Consider the following 20,258-nt stretch of genomic DNA (forward strand, 5'->3'; position numbering starts at 1 on the left):
GGACGAATGAAAAGAAGGGTGAAAAACAATAAAGCGAGAACCGCCCTGCTTTGCCACCGGACCTGCAAGAAAGAACTCTTCCCACCAGTAGCCTGTTTTATTAAGGTCTCTAATTCAGACCCAAAAAGAACCTCTCCTTTAAATGCTAAGGCTTCAAGTGACTTTTTGTCTGTGTGTATATATGTTTGTATGTGTGATTTTAACCCCTATAAATTCACTGTGGCCTCCCATCATATCCTATAATGGGATCTTTTAGAATATGACTCATTAAAAGTTACATTTTATGTGTATATTTTTTTTAGTCTAAAGTGTGCTCCCAGAATAACAGTCCTTTTCTCTCTGGTCTAATACAAAATGCTCTATTCCTGGACTTCCCTGCCAGTGGCAGTTAGAGGTGGGACTCCAGCACAGTGAAAAATTCAGAGGGGGGGGGTCACATCAACTGCCAGTGAGTCTAGGATATGTTTGAGGTGTCAGTAGGTGTGGCCCCCCTTTTAGCACATTAGACAGTGTTGCCGTCCCACCTCTGTCACTTGCAGGGAAGTCCAGAAGCGTTTTGTACCTAATGAAATGGGTCATGTTGGAGGGTATGCAGTATTATCCCATGACTGATCTCCTCTGTATTATACAGGTACAGTCTGAGGTAAATCAGTGTATTACCCCATGACTGAGCTCCTCCGTATTATACAGGTACAGTCTGAGGGCAATCAGTGTATTACCCGATGTCTGAGCTCCTCTGTATTATACAGGTATAGTCTGAGGTAAATCGGTGTATTACCCCATGACTGAGCTTCTCTGTATTATACAGGTCTAGTCTGAGGTAAATCAATGTATTACCCAGTGACTGAGCTCCTCCGTATTATACAGGTTTCGGGGCACATTTACCATGATCGCATTTACAATGCACTCTGGGCAGAATATTACCGCCCAGGATCGCATTGTAAAATGCGATCAGATCACTGGGATGTATCATCCCTGGCACTGCAGGGACAGGGCTCCGGAAAGGAGCCTGTCCCTGCGAAGTGCTAAGCCGGAAGCTGGGGGGTCAGCGCATGCGCGGTTATGCGCTGACCCCTCTTACCGCACTGCCTTGCTCGGAAGTGCAATGTGTAGCCATAGGCTACAATGGGCTATCGCCATCACAGAATGGCGATAGCCCAGGGGTGCGAAGCCGGGCTGCCCAATGTTGATACATCGGGCAGCTTTGCATCCCCCATAGAAACCTATGGGGGATGCGGCCGGCGGCGCTGCAGGGAGGATCGCAGCAGGGATCGGAGATTCCTGCTGCAGTCCCCCTATGATACATTTAGGGAATACTTAGTATTTGCGGCTAAACCCCGAAAAACTTACGTTTTCGGGGATTTAGCCGCAAATATGGTTTGATAAATGGGCCCCATAGTATGAGGTAAATCAGTGTATTACCCCATGTCTGAGCTCCTCTGTATTATACATGTACAGTCTGAGGTAAATCAGTGTATTACCCCATGTCTGAGCTCCTCTGTATTATACATGTACAGTCTGAGGTAAATCAGTGTATTACCCCATGACTGAGCTCCTCCGTATTATACAGGTGTAGTCTGAGGTAACTCAGCGTATTACCCCATGACTGAGCTCCTCTGTATTATACAGGTACAGTCTGAGGTAAATCAGTGTATTACCCCATGACTGAGCTCCTCTGTATTATACAGGTATAGTCTGAGGTTAATCAGTGTATTACCCCCATGTCTGAGCTCCTCTGTATTATACAGGTACAGTCTGAGGTAAATCAGTGTATTACCCCATGACTGAGCTCCTCTATGTTATACAGGTACAGTCTGAGGTAAATCAGTATATTACCCCATGACTGAGCTCCTCCGTATTATACAGGTACAGTCTGAGGTAAATCAGTGTATCACCCCATGACTCAGCTCCTCTGTATTATACAGGTATAGTCTGAGGTAAATCAGTGTATTACACCTGACTGATCTCCTCCGTATTATCCAGGTATAGTCTGAGGTAAATCAGTGTTTTACCCCATGACTGAGCTCCTCTGTATTATACAGGTACAGTTTGAGGTAAATCAGTGTATTACCCCATGACTGAGCTCCTCCGTATTATACAGGTATAGTCTGAGGTAAATCAGTATATTACCCAGTGACTGAGCTCCTCTGTATTATACAGGTACAGTTTGAGGTAAATCAGTGTATCACCCCATGACTCAGCTCCTCTGTATTATACAGGTATAGTCTGAGGTAAATCAGTGTATTACACCTGACTGATCTCCTCCGTATTATACAGGTATAGTCTGAGGTAAATCAGTGTTTTACCCCATGACTGAGCTCCTCTGTATTATACAGGTACAGTTTGAGGTAAATCAGTGTATTACCCCATGACTGAGCTCCTCCGTATTATACAGGTATAGTCTGAGGTAAATCAGTATATTACCCAGTGACTGAGCTCCTCTGTATTATACAGGTACAGTCTGAGGTAAATCGGTGTATTACCCCATGACTGAGCTCCTCCGTATTATACAGGTATAGTCTGAGGTAAATCGGTGTATTACCCCATGACTGAGCTCCTCCGTATTATACAGGTATAGTCTGAGGTAAATCAGTGTATTACCCCATGACCGAGCTCCTCCGTATTATACAGGTATAGTCTGAGGTAAATCAGTGTATTACCCCATGACTGAGCTCCTCCGTATTATACAGGTACAGTCTGAGGTAAATCAGTGTATTACCCCATGACTGAGCTCCTCCGTATTATACAGGTACAGTCTGAGGTAAATCAGTGTATTACCCCATCAGTCAGCTCCTCTGTATTATACAGGTGTACACAAAAAGGGGGGCGGTGAACCGAATCAGAGCGCTGTAAGTCTGCAGGCGGAAGGATGGAGTGCTAGTGGTAACCCCGTACCACCGGGGACAAGTATTCAAAGGGTAATGTGTACTAGACACATATGTTGCATTCCACAAAGATCCTCCTGCGAGCTTCAACAATACAAAAAGGGGATGAAAAAGGACGTTCCTATCTTACAAGGAGCGCTCCTCTTCTCCGATTTCAGGAAGATAAGTGTAAAATCACCACAGTGTATCCTTAGTCGTAAATGGGATAGTGGATAACCTTCTACCACACTTCAGGGGTGAGGGGGAGGTACCATACGTCCCTTGTGAGGGATAGGTGTCTCCTCTTCTCCGAGCGATAATATATTTCACCAAATGTCAGGTCACATCAGAAACCTTTTATCCTCTTCACATGTATCCATATGCCAATAAACCATATAGGGACAGAATAGAACCAAAATATGGTGTAATACAATTTCATTTATTGGTCACAAACATACAGATAGGGGACAATGATAAAAAGGTGTTTCTAAGGTCAGGTGTAAAGTAAACCAAATATAGGGATTCAAGCTATTACCAGAAAGGGTGGAGAACTTGGTGGCACAAAGTTCTCAAACGAGCATCAGAGGTAAAAAAGTCCCGGAAACTTTTCTCTCTAGACGAGTGTACACCACAAGGTCCTGGTAACGCGATCCTCAGATGGGTAAGTGACAGCTGGGTCCTACGCGTTTTAACCGCCTTCTGCGGTCTTTGTCAAGGATAAAGTTCCAGGCTGTCAGTTCCTGTTTAAAAAGGGTAAGTGTCCAATTAGAGATCCCGCGCTACGTCGCGTCAATCCGAGTTTCCGGTGTGTTACACCGGAAGTTGTCATCCGACAGTCTGCCCCACTTCCGTCCGTCTCATCTGGTGTATCGGACGCCACACTTCCGGTTTCGTATATGCACGCTCCGGAATAGTAGCCGCATTCAGATGTAAAATTCTCCTTCCATGTTCTGATAGGTCTCTGGGGGGGAGCCACGGGAGGAGATTGTGTCAAGATGAGATGCATAACGTTGATGTCTAAAGTGCGGATAGTGCGGATGGTTTCTCAATTCCATTATCATATATGGAGTAAAAAAAGAGGACAAAGTTAGAATAAATATAATTGAAAGATATATAAAAAAAAGGGTTAAAAGAGTATATTTTCTCATTTTGAATAAAAAATCTGGTTGAATAAGAGATGGGTAAAAGGAGAAATAAAAAATGAAAAATAAAGGGAGGTTAAAAATGTCTATAAAAACCATTTTATCTCAAAGTCTTTGTTAAGACCATTAGGGTATAAGGTATTGAGATTAAAAATACACTTCATTTCCTCCTTTGCCAGCTGAGATGCTTTATTTTTCTTTCTTGGGTCATCCTTGATTTCTTTGATGCCCATAAATCTGACGATATGGTTCGGATTGGATTGGTGAACAGTTTTAAAATGATGGGATAGACTGTGTGTTTCAAGGCCTTTTTTTATGTTGTTTAGATGTTCCGTTATACGGGTCTTAAAGGGTCTTGATGTACGGCCTATATAGAAGAGATTACATGTGCACTCAATGGCATAAACTATATTGGGGGTATTACATGTGATAAAATTTTCAATTAAAAAGTGGGTTCCATTAATAGTTAAATCGGTTGTTTTGGAGTGACCATTGCTCTTAATAGTCTGGCACCCCTTGCACAGACCGCATCTGTGGAAACCTTTAGTTCGGATCCTGCCACTTGGGTTAACTGTATAAAAGGCACTTCTTACAAGTTTGTTTTTAATATTGGGGGCCTTTTTGTAGATGAATTTTGGTTTCTTTGGAAGATGGATACCAATGACAGGATCTTTTAACAGAATTTTCCAGTTCTTTTTGAAGGATTTTTCGATAATTTTGTGTTGGGCATTGAATCCGGTTATGAACGCCCACTGAAAATCATCCCCTCCCTGGGTTGTTTCTGGTTTCTGTTTGGACTGTAAGAGGGTTTCCCTTTCTATTTCTTCTGTTTCCCTTAGGGTTCTGGAGATAGTTTCATTCGTATATCCACTTTTTACAAAACTTTCTGCCATTTTAGTTGCTTGTTGTTTATAGGTGCTAATACTGGAGCAATTACGTCTAAGGCGTTTGAATTGCCCGCCTGGGATTGCATTTAGCCAGGTGTTGTGGTGGCAACTGTTTCTCTGTATGTAGGAGAGACAGTCCGTAGGTTTTGTATAGGTTTTAGTCTCAAGGTGTCCCTCAATGTCTGAAATTGTAATGTCCAGAAAGTCAATACTGGATTGACTGATATTGAAAGTCAGTTCAATGTTGTTATCATTTTGGTTGAGGTAGTCACAGAAGATTTTAAGGTCAGATTCACTTCCTCTCCAGATAAAGACGATATCGTCTATATATCGAGACCAGGATACCAGATCCGCTCCAAAGCTATGCCCGCTCCACACATGTTCCTCTTCCCACAGTCCCATGAAGATATTGGCGTAGCTTGGAGCGAATCTGGTACCCATCGCAGTCCCCACCTTTTGAGTGTAATAGTTGCCATCGAACATGAAATAATTATTATTCAAAATTAGATCTATGCAGTCTATAAGGAGATGTTGCAGATGGGGATCTAGATTGCTTCTTTCGAGAAATTTTGTGGTTGCTCTAATCCCTTTATCATGTCGAATGATCGAATACAGAGATTTGACATCTGCTGTCACTAAATAGTATCCTGTCTCCCACTGGATCGTGGGTAGAAGGTTAAGGAGACTACTAGTGTCTTTTAGATGCGACCGATTGGTTTGAACTAAAGGCTGTAGATAATAATCAGTGAATTCTGATAAATTTGCAGTGACTGAATTAACCCCGGACACTATTGGTCGTCCTGGGGGGCAGATGGGGTTTTTATGAATTTTGGGGAGTAAATATATGACTGGTATCATAGGTTCTGTGATATTGAGGAATTTGAATTCCTTTTCATTAATGGTCTCTAAATTCTTGTATTTGGTCAGCAAAGTTGTTATTTTTTCTTGTATTTTCATGGTGGGATCCGATCTTATTTTGAGATAGGTTTCTTGATCTCCCAAATGTTTAGTGACTTCGTCGATGTACCATTTCTTATCTAGCACTACCACTCCACCGCCTTTGTCGGCTGGCTTTACAATAATTTCTTTGTTATTGCTAAGGTTTTTTAATGCCTGCCTTTCTTTTTTTGTTAAATTGTATTTGGTTTTCTTTATGGAGACTTTTTTAATATCTTCTACTACTAAGGAGCTAAAAGTTTCAATGAAATTGCCTTTGATGTGGGATGGGTAAAAAATTGATTTGGGTTTGAAGTGACTAGTGGTAGGTAGTTCTTCGGATTCCATTTCGGTTTCTTTTTTGTTCAGGAAAAACTTTTTGAGACAAAGTTTGCGTACGAATTTATGTACGTCCACAAAACTGTCGAATTTATTTATGTTAGCAGTTGGGGCATATTTGAGTCCTTTTTCAAGCACTGAAATCTCCATAGGGGAGAGGGTATATTTACTTAAATTAAATATTTTTACTTTGTTTAGAGTGTTATCCTCTGGAGTGTCTCCGTTTTGCGGGACATTATCTACAGGGATTTCATCATTTGGAGGGTTACTGATTATCTTTTTTCTCTTTCTGTTAGGAGAACCGTTATATCTCAGCTGCTACCATGTTCAAGTATAGGGAAAAAAGAGTTACCCTATTAGGACACATTTTTTGTAATGAGGTTGAAAGCTCAGAATTGATAGATGAAAACTTAGAGAGCATTATGAGGAAATTAGAAAAAATCTTGATCAAAGAGAATAAAATCTGGTGGGAGGTAGTAACTCTTGAAAAATATCTCGCACATGATATTATTCCTAGGGGTTTGATCATTGATAAACAGGCATCCTTTGAAATAGCGACTGAAAAATTCAAAGAAGATTGGAATAAAATTACCTATAATTGCTCCGTCCGCCTGATGACACTCATCATTGAGGAGAGGAAAAAACAACTCCTACTCGTGGATGATGAAATAAAAAAATATAAAGAACTGATCCATCCTTTCTCTGACCTACCAGAATATACCGAATACGAGAAAAGAATAGAGGAAAACATTAAAAAACTCTCTAAACCCATGATAGATCGCAAACTGAGAAAATTTATTCGAGATAAAAAGGAAACAACAACAACAGAAATACTGGAACCAACCCCAGCATGTGACTGTAAATCCCACAAACCTATAGGAAATATCAGACCTTTAGGACAAAGACGTAAAGGAACTAACCAAAAAAATCAAAAGGAAAATAGAAACCCTTATACATACCCCAATGGTCCTAGAAACACCTATAGGTATGAATATTCAGATCCCACCACCCCCGAAAGGTGGAATCATCAGAGAAATAGATATGATATTAACCGCCCCCAATACAAAAAATACAATGGCAATTTTAGACTACCCGACAATAGAAAACATAACACTGAAAACCATGTCAGCCCTTATAAAATTCCACAACATAGAAATCACAGAGAGAATTATCGTAATGAAACATATGATCAACAATGGGAACATCCGAGGAGACCGTTTAAAAGACGTATTAATTTCGATGATCATCCAGGATCACCATTAAATACACAAAACAGATACTCCCCCTTACAAAAGGATTCCAACAGAATCCGTTTTTTAGAGAGAGGGAGCGATCAACGCCATATAAAATAAATAAAACCAGGAGAGGGAAAAGAGGCGGCACCCGCATCAAGAAAAACAAGATTAAATCAAAAAGTAACAGAAAGAGAAAAAAGATAATCAGTAACCCTCCAAATGATGAAATCCCTGTAGATAATGTCCCGCAAAACGGAGACACTCCAGAGGATAACACTCTAAACAAAGTAAAAATATTTAATTTAAGTAAATATACCCTCTCCCCTATGGAGATTTCAGTGCTTGAAAAAGGACTCAAATATGCCCCAACTGCTAACATAAATAAATTCGACAGTTTTGTGGACGTACATAAATTCGTACGCAAACTTTGTCTCAAAAAGTTTTTCCTGAACAAAAAAGAAACCGAAATGGAATCCGAAGAACTACCTACCACTAGTCACTTCAAACCCAAATCAATTTTTTACCCATCCCACATCAAAGGCAATTTCATTGAAACTTTTAGCTCCTTAGTAGTAGAAGATATTAAAAAAGTCTCCATAAAGAAAACCAAATACAATTTAACAAAAAAAGAAAGGCAAGCATTAAAAAACCTTAGCAATAACAAAGAAATTATTGTAAAGCCAGCCGACAAAGGCGGTGGAGTGGTAGTGCTAGATAAGAAATGGTACATCGACGAAGTCACTAAACATTTGGGAGATCAAGAAACCTATCTCAAAATAAGATCGGATCCCACCATGAAAATACAAGAAAAAATAACAACTTTGCTGACCAAATACAAGAATTTAGAGACCATTAATGAAAAGGAATTCAAATTCCTCAATATCACAGAACCTATGATACCAGTCATATATTTACTCCCCAAAATTCATAAAAACCCCATCTGCCCCCCAGGACGACCAATAGTGTCCGGGGTTAATTCAGTCACTGCAAATTTATCAGAATTCACTGATTATTATCTACAGCCTTTAGTTCAAACCAATCGGTCGCATCTAAAAGACACTAGTAGTCTCCTTAACCTTCTACCCACGATCCAGTGGGAGACAGGATACTATTTAGTGACAGCAGATGTCAAATCTCTGTATTCGATCATTCGACATGATAAAGGGATTAGAGCAACCACAAAATTTCTCGAAAGAAGCAATCTAGATCCCCATCTGCAACATCTCCTTATAGACTGCATAGATCTAATTTTGAATAATAATTATTTCATGTTCGATGGCAACTATTACACTCAAAAGGTGGGGACTGCGATGGGTACCAGATTCGCTCCAAGCTACGCCAATATCTTCATGGGACTGTGGGAAGAGGAACATGTGTGGAGCGGGCATAGCTTTGGAGCGGATCTGGTATCCTGGTCTCGATATATAGACGATATCGTCTTTATCTGGAGAGGAAGTGAATCTGACCTTAAAATCTTCTGTGACTACCTCAACCAAAATGATAACAACATTGAACTGACTTTCAATATCAGTCAATCCAGTATTGACTTTCTGGACATTACAATTTCAGACATTGAGGGACACCTTGAGACTAAAACCTATACAAAACCTACGGACTGTCTCTCCTACATACAGAGAAACAGTTGCCACCACAACACCTGGCTAAATGCAATCCCAGGCGGGCAATTCAAACGCCTTAGACGTAATTGCTCCAGTATTAGCACCTATAAACAACAAGCAACTAAAATGGCAGAAAGTTTTGTAAAAAGTGGATATACGAATGAAACTATCTCCAGAACCCTAAGGGAAACAGAAGAAATAGAAAGGGAAACCCTCTTACAGTCCAAACAGAAACCAGAAACAACCCAGGGAGGGGATGATTTTCAGTGGGCGTTCATAACCGGATTCAATGCCCAACACAAAATTATCGAAAAATCCTTCAAAAAGAACTGGAAAATTCTGTTAAAAGATCCTGTCATTGGTATCCATCTTCCAAAGAAACCAAAATTCATCTACAAAAAGGCCCCCAATATTAAAAACAAACTTGTAAGAAGTGCCTTTTATACAGTTAACCCAAGTGGCAGGATCCGAACTAAAGGTTTCCACAGATGCGGTCTGTGCAAGGGGTGCCAGACTATTAAGAGCAATGGTCACTCCAAAACAACCGATTTAACTATTAATGGAACCCACTTTTTAATTGAAAATTTTATCACATGTAATACCCCCAATATAGTTTATGCCATTGAGTGCACATGTAATCTCTTCTATATAGGCCGTACATCAAGACCCTTTAAGACCCGTATAACGGAACATCTAAACAACATAAAAAAAGGCCTTGAAACACACAGTCTATCCCATCATTTTAAAACTGTTCACCAATCCAATCCGAACCATATCGTCAGATTTATGGGCATCAAAGAAATCAAGGATGACCCAAGAAAGAAAAATAAAGCATCTCAGCTGGCAAAGGAGGAAATGAAGTGTATTTTTAATCTCAATACCTTATACCCTAATGGTCTTAACAAAGACTTTGAGATAAAATGGTTTTTATAGACATTTTTAACCTCCCTTTATTTTTCATTTTTTATTTCTCCTTTTACCCATCTCTTATTCAACCAGATTTTTTATTCAAAATGAGAAAATATACTCTTTTAACCCTTTTTTTTATATATCTTTCAATTATATTTATTCTAACTTTGTCCTCTTTTTTTACTCCATATATGATAATGGAATTGAGAAACCATCCGCACTATCCGCACTTTAGACATCAACGTTATGCATCTCATCTTGACACAATCTCCTCCCGTGGCTCCCCCCCAGAGACCTATCAGAACATGGAAGGAGAATTTTACATCTGAATGCGGCTACTATTCCGGAGCGTGCATATACGAAACCGGAAGTGTGGCGTCCGATACACCAGATGAGACGGACGGAAGTGGGGCAGACTGTCGGATGACAACTTCCGGTGTAACACACCGGAAACTCGGATTGACGCGACGTAGCGCGGGATCTCTAATTGGACACTTACCCTTTTTAAACAGGAACTGACAGCCTGGAACTTTATCCTTGACAAAGACCGCAGAAGGCGGTTGAAACGCGTAGGACCCAGCTGTCACTTACCCATCTGAGGATCGCGTTACCAGGACCTTGTGGTGTACACTCGTCTAGAGAGAAAAGTTTCCGGGACTTTTTTACCTCTGATGCTCGTTTGAGAACTTTGTGCCACCAAGTTCTCCACCCTTTCTGGTAATAGCTTGAATCCCTATATTTGGTTTACTTTACACCTGACCTTAGAAACACCTTTTTATCATTGTCCCCTATCTGTATGTTTGTGACCAATAAATGAAATTGTATTACACCATATTTTGGTTCTATTCTGTCCCTATATGGTTTATTGGCATATGGATACATGTGAAGAGGATAAAAGGTTTCTGATGTGACCTGACATTTGGTGAAATATATTATCGCTCGGAGAAGAGGAGACACCTATCCCTCACAAGGGACGTATGGTACCTCCCCCTCACCCCTGAAGTGTGGTAGAAGGTTATCCACTATCCCATTTACGACTAAGGATACACTGTGGTGATTTTACACTTATCTTCCTGAAATCGGAGAAGAGGAGCGCTCCTTGTAAGATAGGAACGTCCTTTTTCATCCCCTTTTTGTATTGTTGAAGCTCGCAGGAGGATCATTATACAGGTGTAGTCTGAGGTAAATCAGTGTATTACCCCGTGACTGAGCTCCTCTGTATTATACAGGTATAGTCTGAGGTAAATCAGTGTATTACCCCATGACTCAGCTCCTCTGTATTATACAGGTGTAGTCTGAGGTAAATCAGTGTATTACCCCGTGACTGAGCTCCTCTGTATTATACAGGTATAGTCTGAGGTAAATCAGTGTATTACCCCATGACTCAGCTCCTCTGTATTATACAGGTGTAGTCTGAGGTAAATCAGTGTATTACCCCATGACTGATCTCCTCCATATTATACAGGTATAGTCTGAGGTAAATCGGTGTATTATCCCATGACTGAGCTCCTCTGTATTATACAGGTACAGTCTGAGGTAAATCAGTGTATCACCCCGTGACTGAGCTCCTCTGTATTATACAGGTATAGTCTGAGGTAAATCAGTGTATTACCCCGTGACTGAGCTCCTCTGTAATATACAGGTATAGTCTGAGGTAAATCGGTGTATTATCCCATGACTGAGCTCCTCTGTATTATACAGGTACAGTCTGAGGTAAATCAGTGTATCACCCCGTGACTGAGCTCCTCTGTATTATACAGGTATAGTCTGAGGTAAATCAGTGTATTACCCCGTGACTGAGCTCCTCTGTAATATACAGGTATAGTCTGAGGTAAATCAGTGTATTACCCCGTGACTGAGCTCCTCTGTATTATACAGGTATAGTCTGAGGTAAATCAGTGTATTACCCCGTGACTGAGCTCCTCCGTATTATACAGGTAGTCTGAGGTAAATCAGTGTATTACCCCATGACTGAGCTCCTCTATATTATACAGGTATAGTCTGAGGTAAATCAGTATATTACCCCATGACTGAGCTCCTCTGTATTATACAGGTATAGTCTGAGGTAAATCAGTGTATTACCCCATGACTGATCTCCGTATTATACAGGTATAGTCTGAGGTAAATCAGTGTATTACCCCATGACTGAGCTCCTCTGTATTATACAGGTACAGTCTGAGGTAAATCAGTGTATTACCCCGTGACTCAGCTCCTCCGTATTATACAGGTACAGTCTGAGGTAAATCAGTGTATTACCCCGTGACTCAGCTCCTCCGTATTATACAGGTACAGTCTGAGGTAAATCAGTGTATTACCCCATGACTGAGCTCCTCTGTATTATACAGGTACAGTCTGAGGTAAATCAGTGTATTACACCGTGACTCAGCTCCTCCGTATTATACAGGTACAGTCTGAGGTAAATCAGTGTAATACAGAGGAGCTCAGTCATGGGATAATATACTGATGTACCAATCACCAACCAATATTGTATCCCAATTTTTTATTTTGTTTTAGCGTGAGGGTGTCAATGAGACCCACATATTTTTGCTGAGCACAATCACTGGTTATATTATATATAGACAAACAAACACACCCATACCCCCAAGAGCTTCCACTGCAGAATCAGTACAGACCAAGGAGCATTACTACTATGTGGCATAATGCATTATTAGGGGCACTGCTACGGTGTGGCATATTGTTATAAGGGGCACTACTACTGTGTGGCATAATGCATTATAAGGGGTATTACTACGGTGTGGCATAATGCATTATAAGGGGCATTAATACTGTGTGGCATAATGCATTATAAGGGGCATTACTACGGTGTGGCATAATGTTATAAGGGGCATTACTACTATGTGGCATAATGTTATAAGGGGCATTACTACTGTGTGGCATAATGCATTATAAGGGGCACTACTACTGTGTGGCATAATGCATTATAAGGGGCACTACTACTGTGTGGCATAGTGCATTATAAGGGGCACTACTACGGTGTGGCATAATGTTATAAGGGGCACTGCTACTGTGTGGCATAATGCACTATAAGGGGCATTACTACTGTGTGGCATAATGCACTATAAGGGGCACTACTACTGTGTGGCATAATGTTATAAGGGGCATTACTACTGTGTGGCATAATGCATTATAAGGGGCAATACTACTGTGTGGCATAATGAATTATAAGGGGCACTACTACTGTGTGGCATAATGCACTATAAGGGGCACTACTACTGTGTGGCATAATGTTATAAGGGGCACTACTACTTTGTGGCATAATGCATTATAAGGGGCAATACTACGGTGTGGCATAATGTTATAAGGGGCATTACTACTGTGTGGCATAATGCATTATAAGGGGCACTACTACTGTGTGGCATAATGCATTATAAGGGGCATTACTACTGTGTGGCATAATGCATTATAAGGGGCACTACTACTGTGTGGCATAATGCATTATAAGGGGCACTACTACGGTGTGGCATAATGTTATAAGGGGCATTACTACTGTGTGGCATAATGTTATAAGGGGCATTACTACTGTGTGGCATAATGCATTATAAGGGGCACTACTACTGTGTGGCATAATGCATTATAAGGGGCAATACTACGGTGTGGCATAATGTATTATAAGGGACATTACTACTGTGTGGCATAATGTTATAAGGTACATTACTACTATGTGACATAATGCATTATAAGGGGCACTACTACGGTGTGGCATAATGTTATAAGGGGCATTACTACTGTGTGGCATAATGCATTATAAGGGGCATTACTACTGTGTGGCATAATGCATTATAAGGGGCATTACTACTGTGTGGCATAATGCATTATAAGGGGCACTACTACGGTTTGGCATAATGTTATAAGGGGCATTACTACTGTGTGACATAATGCATTATAAGGGGCATTACTACTGTGTGGCATAATGCATTATAAGGGGCAATACTACTGTGTGGCATAATGTTATAAGGGGCAATACTATGGTGTGGCATAATGTTATAAGGGGCACTACTACTGTGTGGCATAATGCATTATAAGGGGCACTACTACGGTGAGGCATAATGTTATAAGGGGCAATACTACGGTGTGGCATAATGTTATAAGGGGCACTACTACTGTGTGGCATAATGCATTATAAGGGGCACTACTACGGTGTGGCATAATGTTATAAGGGGCAATACTACGGTGTGGCATAATGTTATAAGGGACACTACTACTGTGTGGCATAATGCATTATAAGGGGCACTACTACAGTGTGGTATAATGTTATAAGGGGCAATACTATGGTGTTGCATAATGACTACTGCACATCCTGAGGTTGGATCTGGGTAGAGCACGGTGACAAGAGCTAGTGGAGGGCATAACAGCAGGCATGAGTTCAGCAGTAGTTGGCGAGTACAATGGCGGTGTTTCCCTTTTAAAAAAATGCAGTGAAGAATTCTCTAGCTGCGTCATTAAAGGAAAAAAAACAAAACACTGGTGACCCAATCATTGCCCATGATCCCTTCATGCCAGCGAACATTAGCCAGAGGGTGTCAAGCAAGCTCATGACGAGGACGATGGAAGCCCTGGTGGTGCGGCAGCAATGCAAAAGAGCTTACAGGCTGAAGAAGACACTGCAGGACCTGGGCAGGTGTCGGCCATGCTGGTTCAGGAGTTATGGAGAGGGAGGGGGGGGACGGACGGACGGACGGACAGTGTTGGTGATTTCAAAATATTCAAACCATTAAAACCCCATGATGTTGATATATCTCCACCTCCCAGCTGGTTACCCCCCTCCCCTCACAGGTAACTTATTTCCAGCAGATTATTGCAGGAGATCTGCTGAAATATTGGGCGAGTGTGCACACATGGATTGGATGTAGAATCTTCAAGCTTACAGAGCAATATATCGTGAACGATATGCACAATACCGATATATCGCAAACATCGTTCAGTCGGTATCCTCAATATCATTAACATTGCACGCTCAGGCGGATCATTAAGGACCCCTCTGCCGTCAGTGCATGCAGCTCAATCTGGCAATATTGTCAGCGACTGTATACATAGGAAGGGTCCCGGTGACGTCACGGAGGGATATTGTAAACCAATATCGTTCAGTGTCATTGAACCGAGGCACCACCGATATAAAGATAACATTTAACGATTCCCAGCCTCGCTGATATTAAGAATTACATGACCAAGAATGTTATCAGGTGCGACACAAGTCAGCAAAATAAGGGCTTTACATCAATCTTTATTTTTATAGCACAATTCAGTACATTTATTTCTTATTATCAGTTACTTATATAGCGCAGCAAATTCCATTGTGCTTTACAATTGGAAACAGTGATAAAACAAACTGGGTCATTACAGACTGTCAAAGCGGTAGGAGGGCCCTGCTCGCAAGCTTACAATCTATAGATTTACTTTACATTGTAAACAAGAGCAGCAACGAAAATCATATCACAGAACAAAATCAAACAGTAATCATATTAAAAGCAAATGAAAGTCTAAAAAATTATATTCTCTGCATGTTTTAAGTTATAGTAAATTCTCTACCAGGGGTGCGTCTTACTCCTCTAATAATAATTTTATTAATGCATTGGTTGCCACAGCGACATCCCATCTGAAATAGAACTCCCATATTAGGACTATTCACTAAGACATGGACAGGGATAAAAGTACCAGCCAATCAGCCCCCAACTGCTTTTTTAAAGACGGTTTGAAAAATGACAGGAGCAGATTGTTTGGCTGCATCCACTTTATCTCCATCCTAATCTTAGTAAATAGACTACAAAGTACATTTTAAAAACCACTTGCAGCCATTTTACAGCATTACGATGTCCATTCTTTCCTGGTTTACCCTTAATCGTTGTGGTTTCACTTCTACCCAGGGCCCATAGATTTATTTACAGGTAAATCATCACACTTACTTACTAAAGGTAGATCTGGAGCGAGTGTGTGTACAGTAACGCCTGGTTAGGGTTAAAGGTTAGAAAATATCACTGTAAAACTTAAAATCAGTGAGATTAGATAGTCAATGAGAATAGATCGCACACATTTTTTTTTGCTAGGAGGTCTCATTAAATTAACGTGATTTATTTGTGTGTCCTCCTATTGGAGTATTGAGCTTCATTAGACTGAGGTGTCCATAGGGGAATCTGGTAAATCAGTACTGCTGAAATCGGGGGTTTGTTCCTCTTCCCATAACAATATGAGTTGCCTAATAGAGGGCTGCATTAAATCTATATGTTTGCCCTTGTAGATATAGTCTTTTAATAAAGGATTGCCCTCAACAACCTTTCTAAATTCTAGACGAATGTCTTTACTCTCAATAGCCCCATATACAAGTATGTCCACCATAGACCGCCCAAACTCTATCACACTTTTTGTTCTACCTGGTGCATCAACTGGATACCCTCCTGTATGCATTGCCACAAGATGTCCCTGATCATCGAAAACTGGGGCCCCGGAAGCCCCGTGATAGAGGCATGTCTCATAAGTTACTAGCCTGGGGTCCAGCATTTCCACAAAGCTGTACAAATTAAAAATATGAATATATGAAGGGTCAGAGGTAATCGTTTCATTAATAACTTCTCTACGTTGAATGAAATTGACCACTGAACACAAACCGATTTGTTTGCACTGACCTTCTGGGTGGCCAATGACGCTCGCCGTGCCATGTTCTGGTGGAAGAGCTAAACAGGTTAACAAACCTTCTGGATAAGAAGGCAATTCAACACGAAAGAACGCATAATCGTGCTCCTCAGAATAGGATAAAAATTCAATGGGGCACAAATATTCTTTAATATTTGGATTTTGATATGAATGTTCAAATTTGAATATTAGTTGAGCTTTACAAGGTACATTCTTAGTTATAATACTTTTCACTACATGGTGACAGGTGAGGAACATATCTCCAGTTATACAGAAACAGGTTCCATACTCATTGGTTGCTGGAAGCCGAATCTGTGCAACACTGACCAGGCGTTGTGCAAGCACTGTAAAGGTGTGTGCAGTTAAAGGTGTTTCTCGGCCCCGGTGACTGAAAGGCTTTCTGATGCTGCGCCAGGCCTTTTTCAAGCCTCTCTTTTTGACATAGGCCTTAAAATGAGTTTGAAAGGTCTCTGTCAGTTTATTAAAAGCCTCAGTAGGTGTGAACTGCCCTGTGCCATTGTTGGCTGACCCAGTGGGGAAGATGAGATTGGACTGATCTCCAAGTGATCCTGTATTTGTATGTATGTCACTATTGTCATTACGGCCAGGCACAATTATGGTGTATGTATCATCTGTACTGAGTTCTGACAGTGTCACTGTGCCCTCGTATTTATCCAGTTCTGTTCCTACAATATAAAGCAAGTTTGTGTCCTTAAATCTCTTATCATTTTTGAGAGCTTCTTCAATAGTTTCATCTTTATATCCAAAAACTGCCAGTGGTGTATTGACATCAAAACCTAGTTTGATGTAATGCAATATTCTCTTTACAGCTCCCCCCTTGGTCCTTCCTTTTTGTTTAACTTTAAAAAAAACCCCGCCACTTCCTTTCTTGTAAGGCGGAGTCAGTGCTACTTTACGATTTTCCATTGTACGCTTTGGTTGATTTAGAACTAGAGTTTCAGCTTCCGCCAGATCTCCACATGGAGCTGATGGATTAACTATTGCATTGAGCTGGTTACAAAAAATAATCAGAGGCTTTGACGCTTTGTATTCTTTAGAAAAAGTACTAGATTTCTTCAGTGCACCAATAATTCCTTTATGTGGATTGGCATTAATATGGGTATAACCCTCAGATTTGGAATTCCACTTAAATTGTAAAGTGACCAGTTTTGGAGTAGATTTATCTTTCTGTGTATTCTCACATTCAGAGTGCAGCGTCTAGAAAGAGAATGGAAACATGAAGAGCAAGGTAATAACACGAAGAACACACTCACAGCAAAGCCTTAACCCCTTCCCGACATTTGACGTACATTTACGTCATGGTCGGGAAGTACTTCCCGACACCTGGCATAAATGTACGTCATGACTTGTAACTGTCACCGCGTCTAGAGACGCGGTGACAGAGGGACGATGTCTGCTGTCCCTGACAGCAGACATCTTCCCTCATTGCCCAGGGGGGGCAGCGATGCCCCCCGCCATGGGCGATCGCTGCGATTGGCTGTTCAAACGTGAACAGCCAAAAGCAGCGTTTACTGTGTGATGTGTAAAATTTAGACTCTGCTGCCCCCTAGCGTCCAAAAAAAATAAAAGAAAGTTGAAATAATGATGTAATAATAAAGTTTAGATATGGTCTATGTTAGTTATTAACTATTTTGAGTGGTATGATTATTTGTCTCACAAGCAGAAAATTTTACATTTTGCAAATAGCAAAATGTTCAATTTTTTTACGACATTTTGGTATTTTTCACAAAAAAAAAAAAAAAACTGTATCGGCCAAAATTTACCACTAATTTAAAGTACAATGTGTCACGAGAAAACAATCTAAAAATAACTGGGATAAGTAAAAGCAAAAAAAAGTTATCCCCACTTAAGTGATACCTGTCAGATTTGAAAAAAAGGGCTCTGTCAGGAAGGCAAAAACATGCTGCGTCGGTAAGGGGTTAATTCACATTTCCACACTGTAGTGCATCCTCCCAGCACCCAATAGAGTAAGCCACACTGTAGTGCCCAATACAGTAAACGACACTGTAGTGCACCCCCAATAAAGTCCCATGTAGTGCCTCCCCCTAGCGCCCAATTCAGTAAGCCACACTGTAGTGTGCCGCCCCCCCCCCCCTAACAGTCTAATTCTAATGATGAAAAGGTGTGCAAACCCCCCCCCCCCCCCCCCCCCCCCAGGAGTGCAGTTTTATGTTCACACTATGTTCCGCTAGGACACACCCCTCCCAAACCTATATCTTGCCACACACTTAACAATGTGTACCCAGCCCACACCACCACAAATGGGACCTGGCACATGACAAATGCAGAACCCAAGGGGGGGGGGGGGGGGGGGGGGTATTTTGGTAGTATTCTGCAGCAAGTCATCACTAGCAACATTCCCTGCCTGCTGCTGCAGGAGCGCATATGATGGGCACACACTAGATATTCTAAATCTATGCTGTAATGCTGGATATCTGGTTGTGACCTTTGCGTAACCCGCTGAGTGCCAACATCTGTGAGATAAGCAAAATATCCGCTGAACATGCCAGAGTTGCTCACATTTGTTGTATAAATTCAAATAAAAACTGTAATAAAAAGATTCAATTCCCTCTATAAGGTGACGTTACAGGTCGTTATGATGAATAGAAAGGTTTGCTTGCTAATTTTCATACCTATTTTGCAAAATTCACTTGGCACTCAAAGGGTAACTTGTGTTAAAGGGGATTTGAGGGACAGAATCTTTGAATTTTTTTTTTTTTAAAAAGGTGTATTTGAGGTTTCTTGGCTCAGAACACAATATCACCATGTCAGATAATACACTTCGTTGGAAAACCTTTGTTCTTAAAAATACAGCCTTACACCTTCCCATGGAGTAACACCAAGGGCGGTATTCAATGAGCCTGATTCGCCAGGTTTTTATGGCGAATTTGTGCTGTGTGGCGAATTTCTGACAAAAACGGTGAATCACCCTATTCAATGACCACATGGCGAATACATTTGAAGGTTTTTTTCGCCATGATTCACCGAGTAGCAATCGCTATCTTTTTATGGTGAAGTTGAATGTGAACTTTTTAAATAAAGTGTTTTGTTTTTTTACATTTGGTGTCAAAAAATCAGGAATTTTATTCTGAGGAGGGGCATGCTATTTTTATTCATGTGCTGTAAGCACATGAATATATATTTAATTTTAAAAATAATATTTTTATTTTTTTTACACAGCAGCCAGCAGGGGGCACCGGAGCCGAGCCGCTCATTACATATTCATATATTCACTGCACGATCATTACGATCGTGTGTAGTGAATATACGCTCCCCTGCTGGCACCCCCGGGGGGCAGCCTGTGCTGCCTGGCACCCGGGGAGCCCACCTAACCCCCCACAAAGGTCTGGGCTAGGCAGAGAGACTACCATCTCTCTGCCTGGCACCGTCCTCAGGCTCCCTGCGGCAATCGCCGCAGGAGCTCATATTCGCCAGTCAGGGGCTCGCTGCCCCTGACTCGTTGAATACCGGAGCCCGCCGGCTCCGGAACGTGGCGAATGTGCAGCGAATCCAAAAAAGGATTTGCTGCACCTCGCAGGTATTCACATTGAATACCGCCCCAAGTCTTTTAGTTCTGCAGCTGTTGTAATGGCAAACTAAAAATGAATTCTTGCTTTTATGAATTGGGTTGATTCTGTGTACGCAATTTCTGTAGTCGGCT

At 41.2% G+C, this 20,258-nt stretch overlaps 1 protein-coding gene across 13 annotated transcripts in view; it reads right to left on the reverse strand.

The window, feature by feature from the left end:
• Positions 1-15,153: 15,153 nt before the first annotated feature.
• The window catches only part of LOC146073584 (uncharacterized), a 43,217-nt gene continuing 38,112 nt past the window's right edge, over positions 15,154-20,258 (reverse strand). For all 13 annotated transcript variants that reach the window (XM_083180834.1, XM_083180832.1, XM_083180831.1 and 10 more), the window contains one exon: positions 15,154-17,794. In XM_083180834.1, the coding sequence (XP_083036960.1) occupies positions 16,055-17,794 (1,740 nt within the window). In that variant the 3' untranslated portion in view covers positions 15,154-16,054. The remainder of the gene's footprint in view (positions 17,795-20,258) is intronic.

This window comes from Crinia signifera, chromosome 4, assembly GCF_055691185.1.
Source record: "Crinia signifera chromosome 4, ASM5569118v1, whole genome shotgun sequence".
Classification (NCBI taxonomy): Eukaryota; Metazoa; Chordata; class Amphibia; order Anura; family Myobatrachidae; genus Crinia; species Crinia signifera.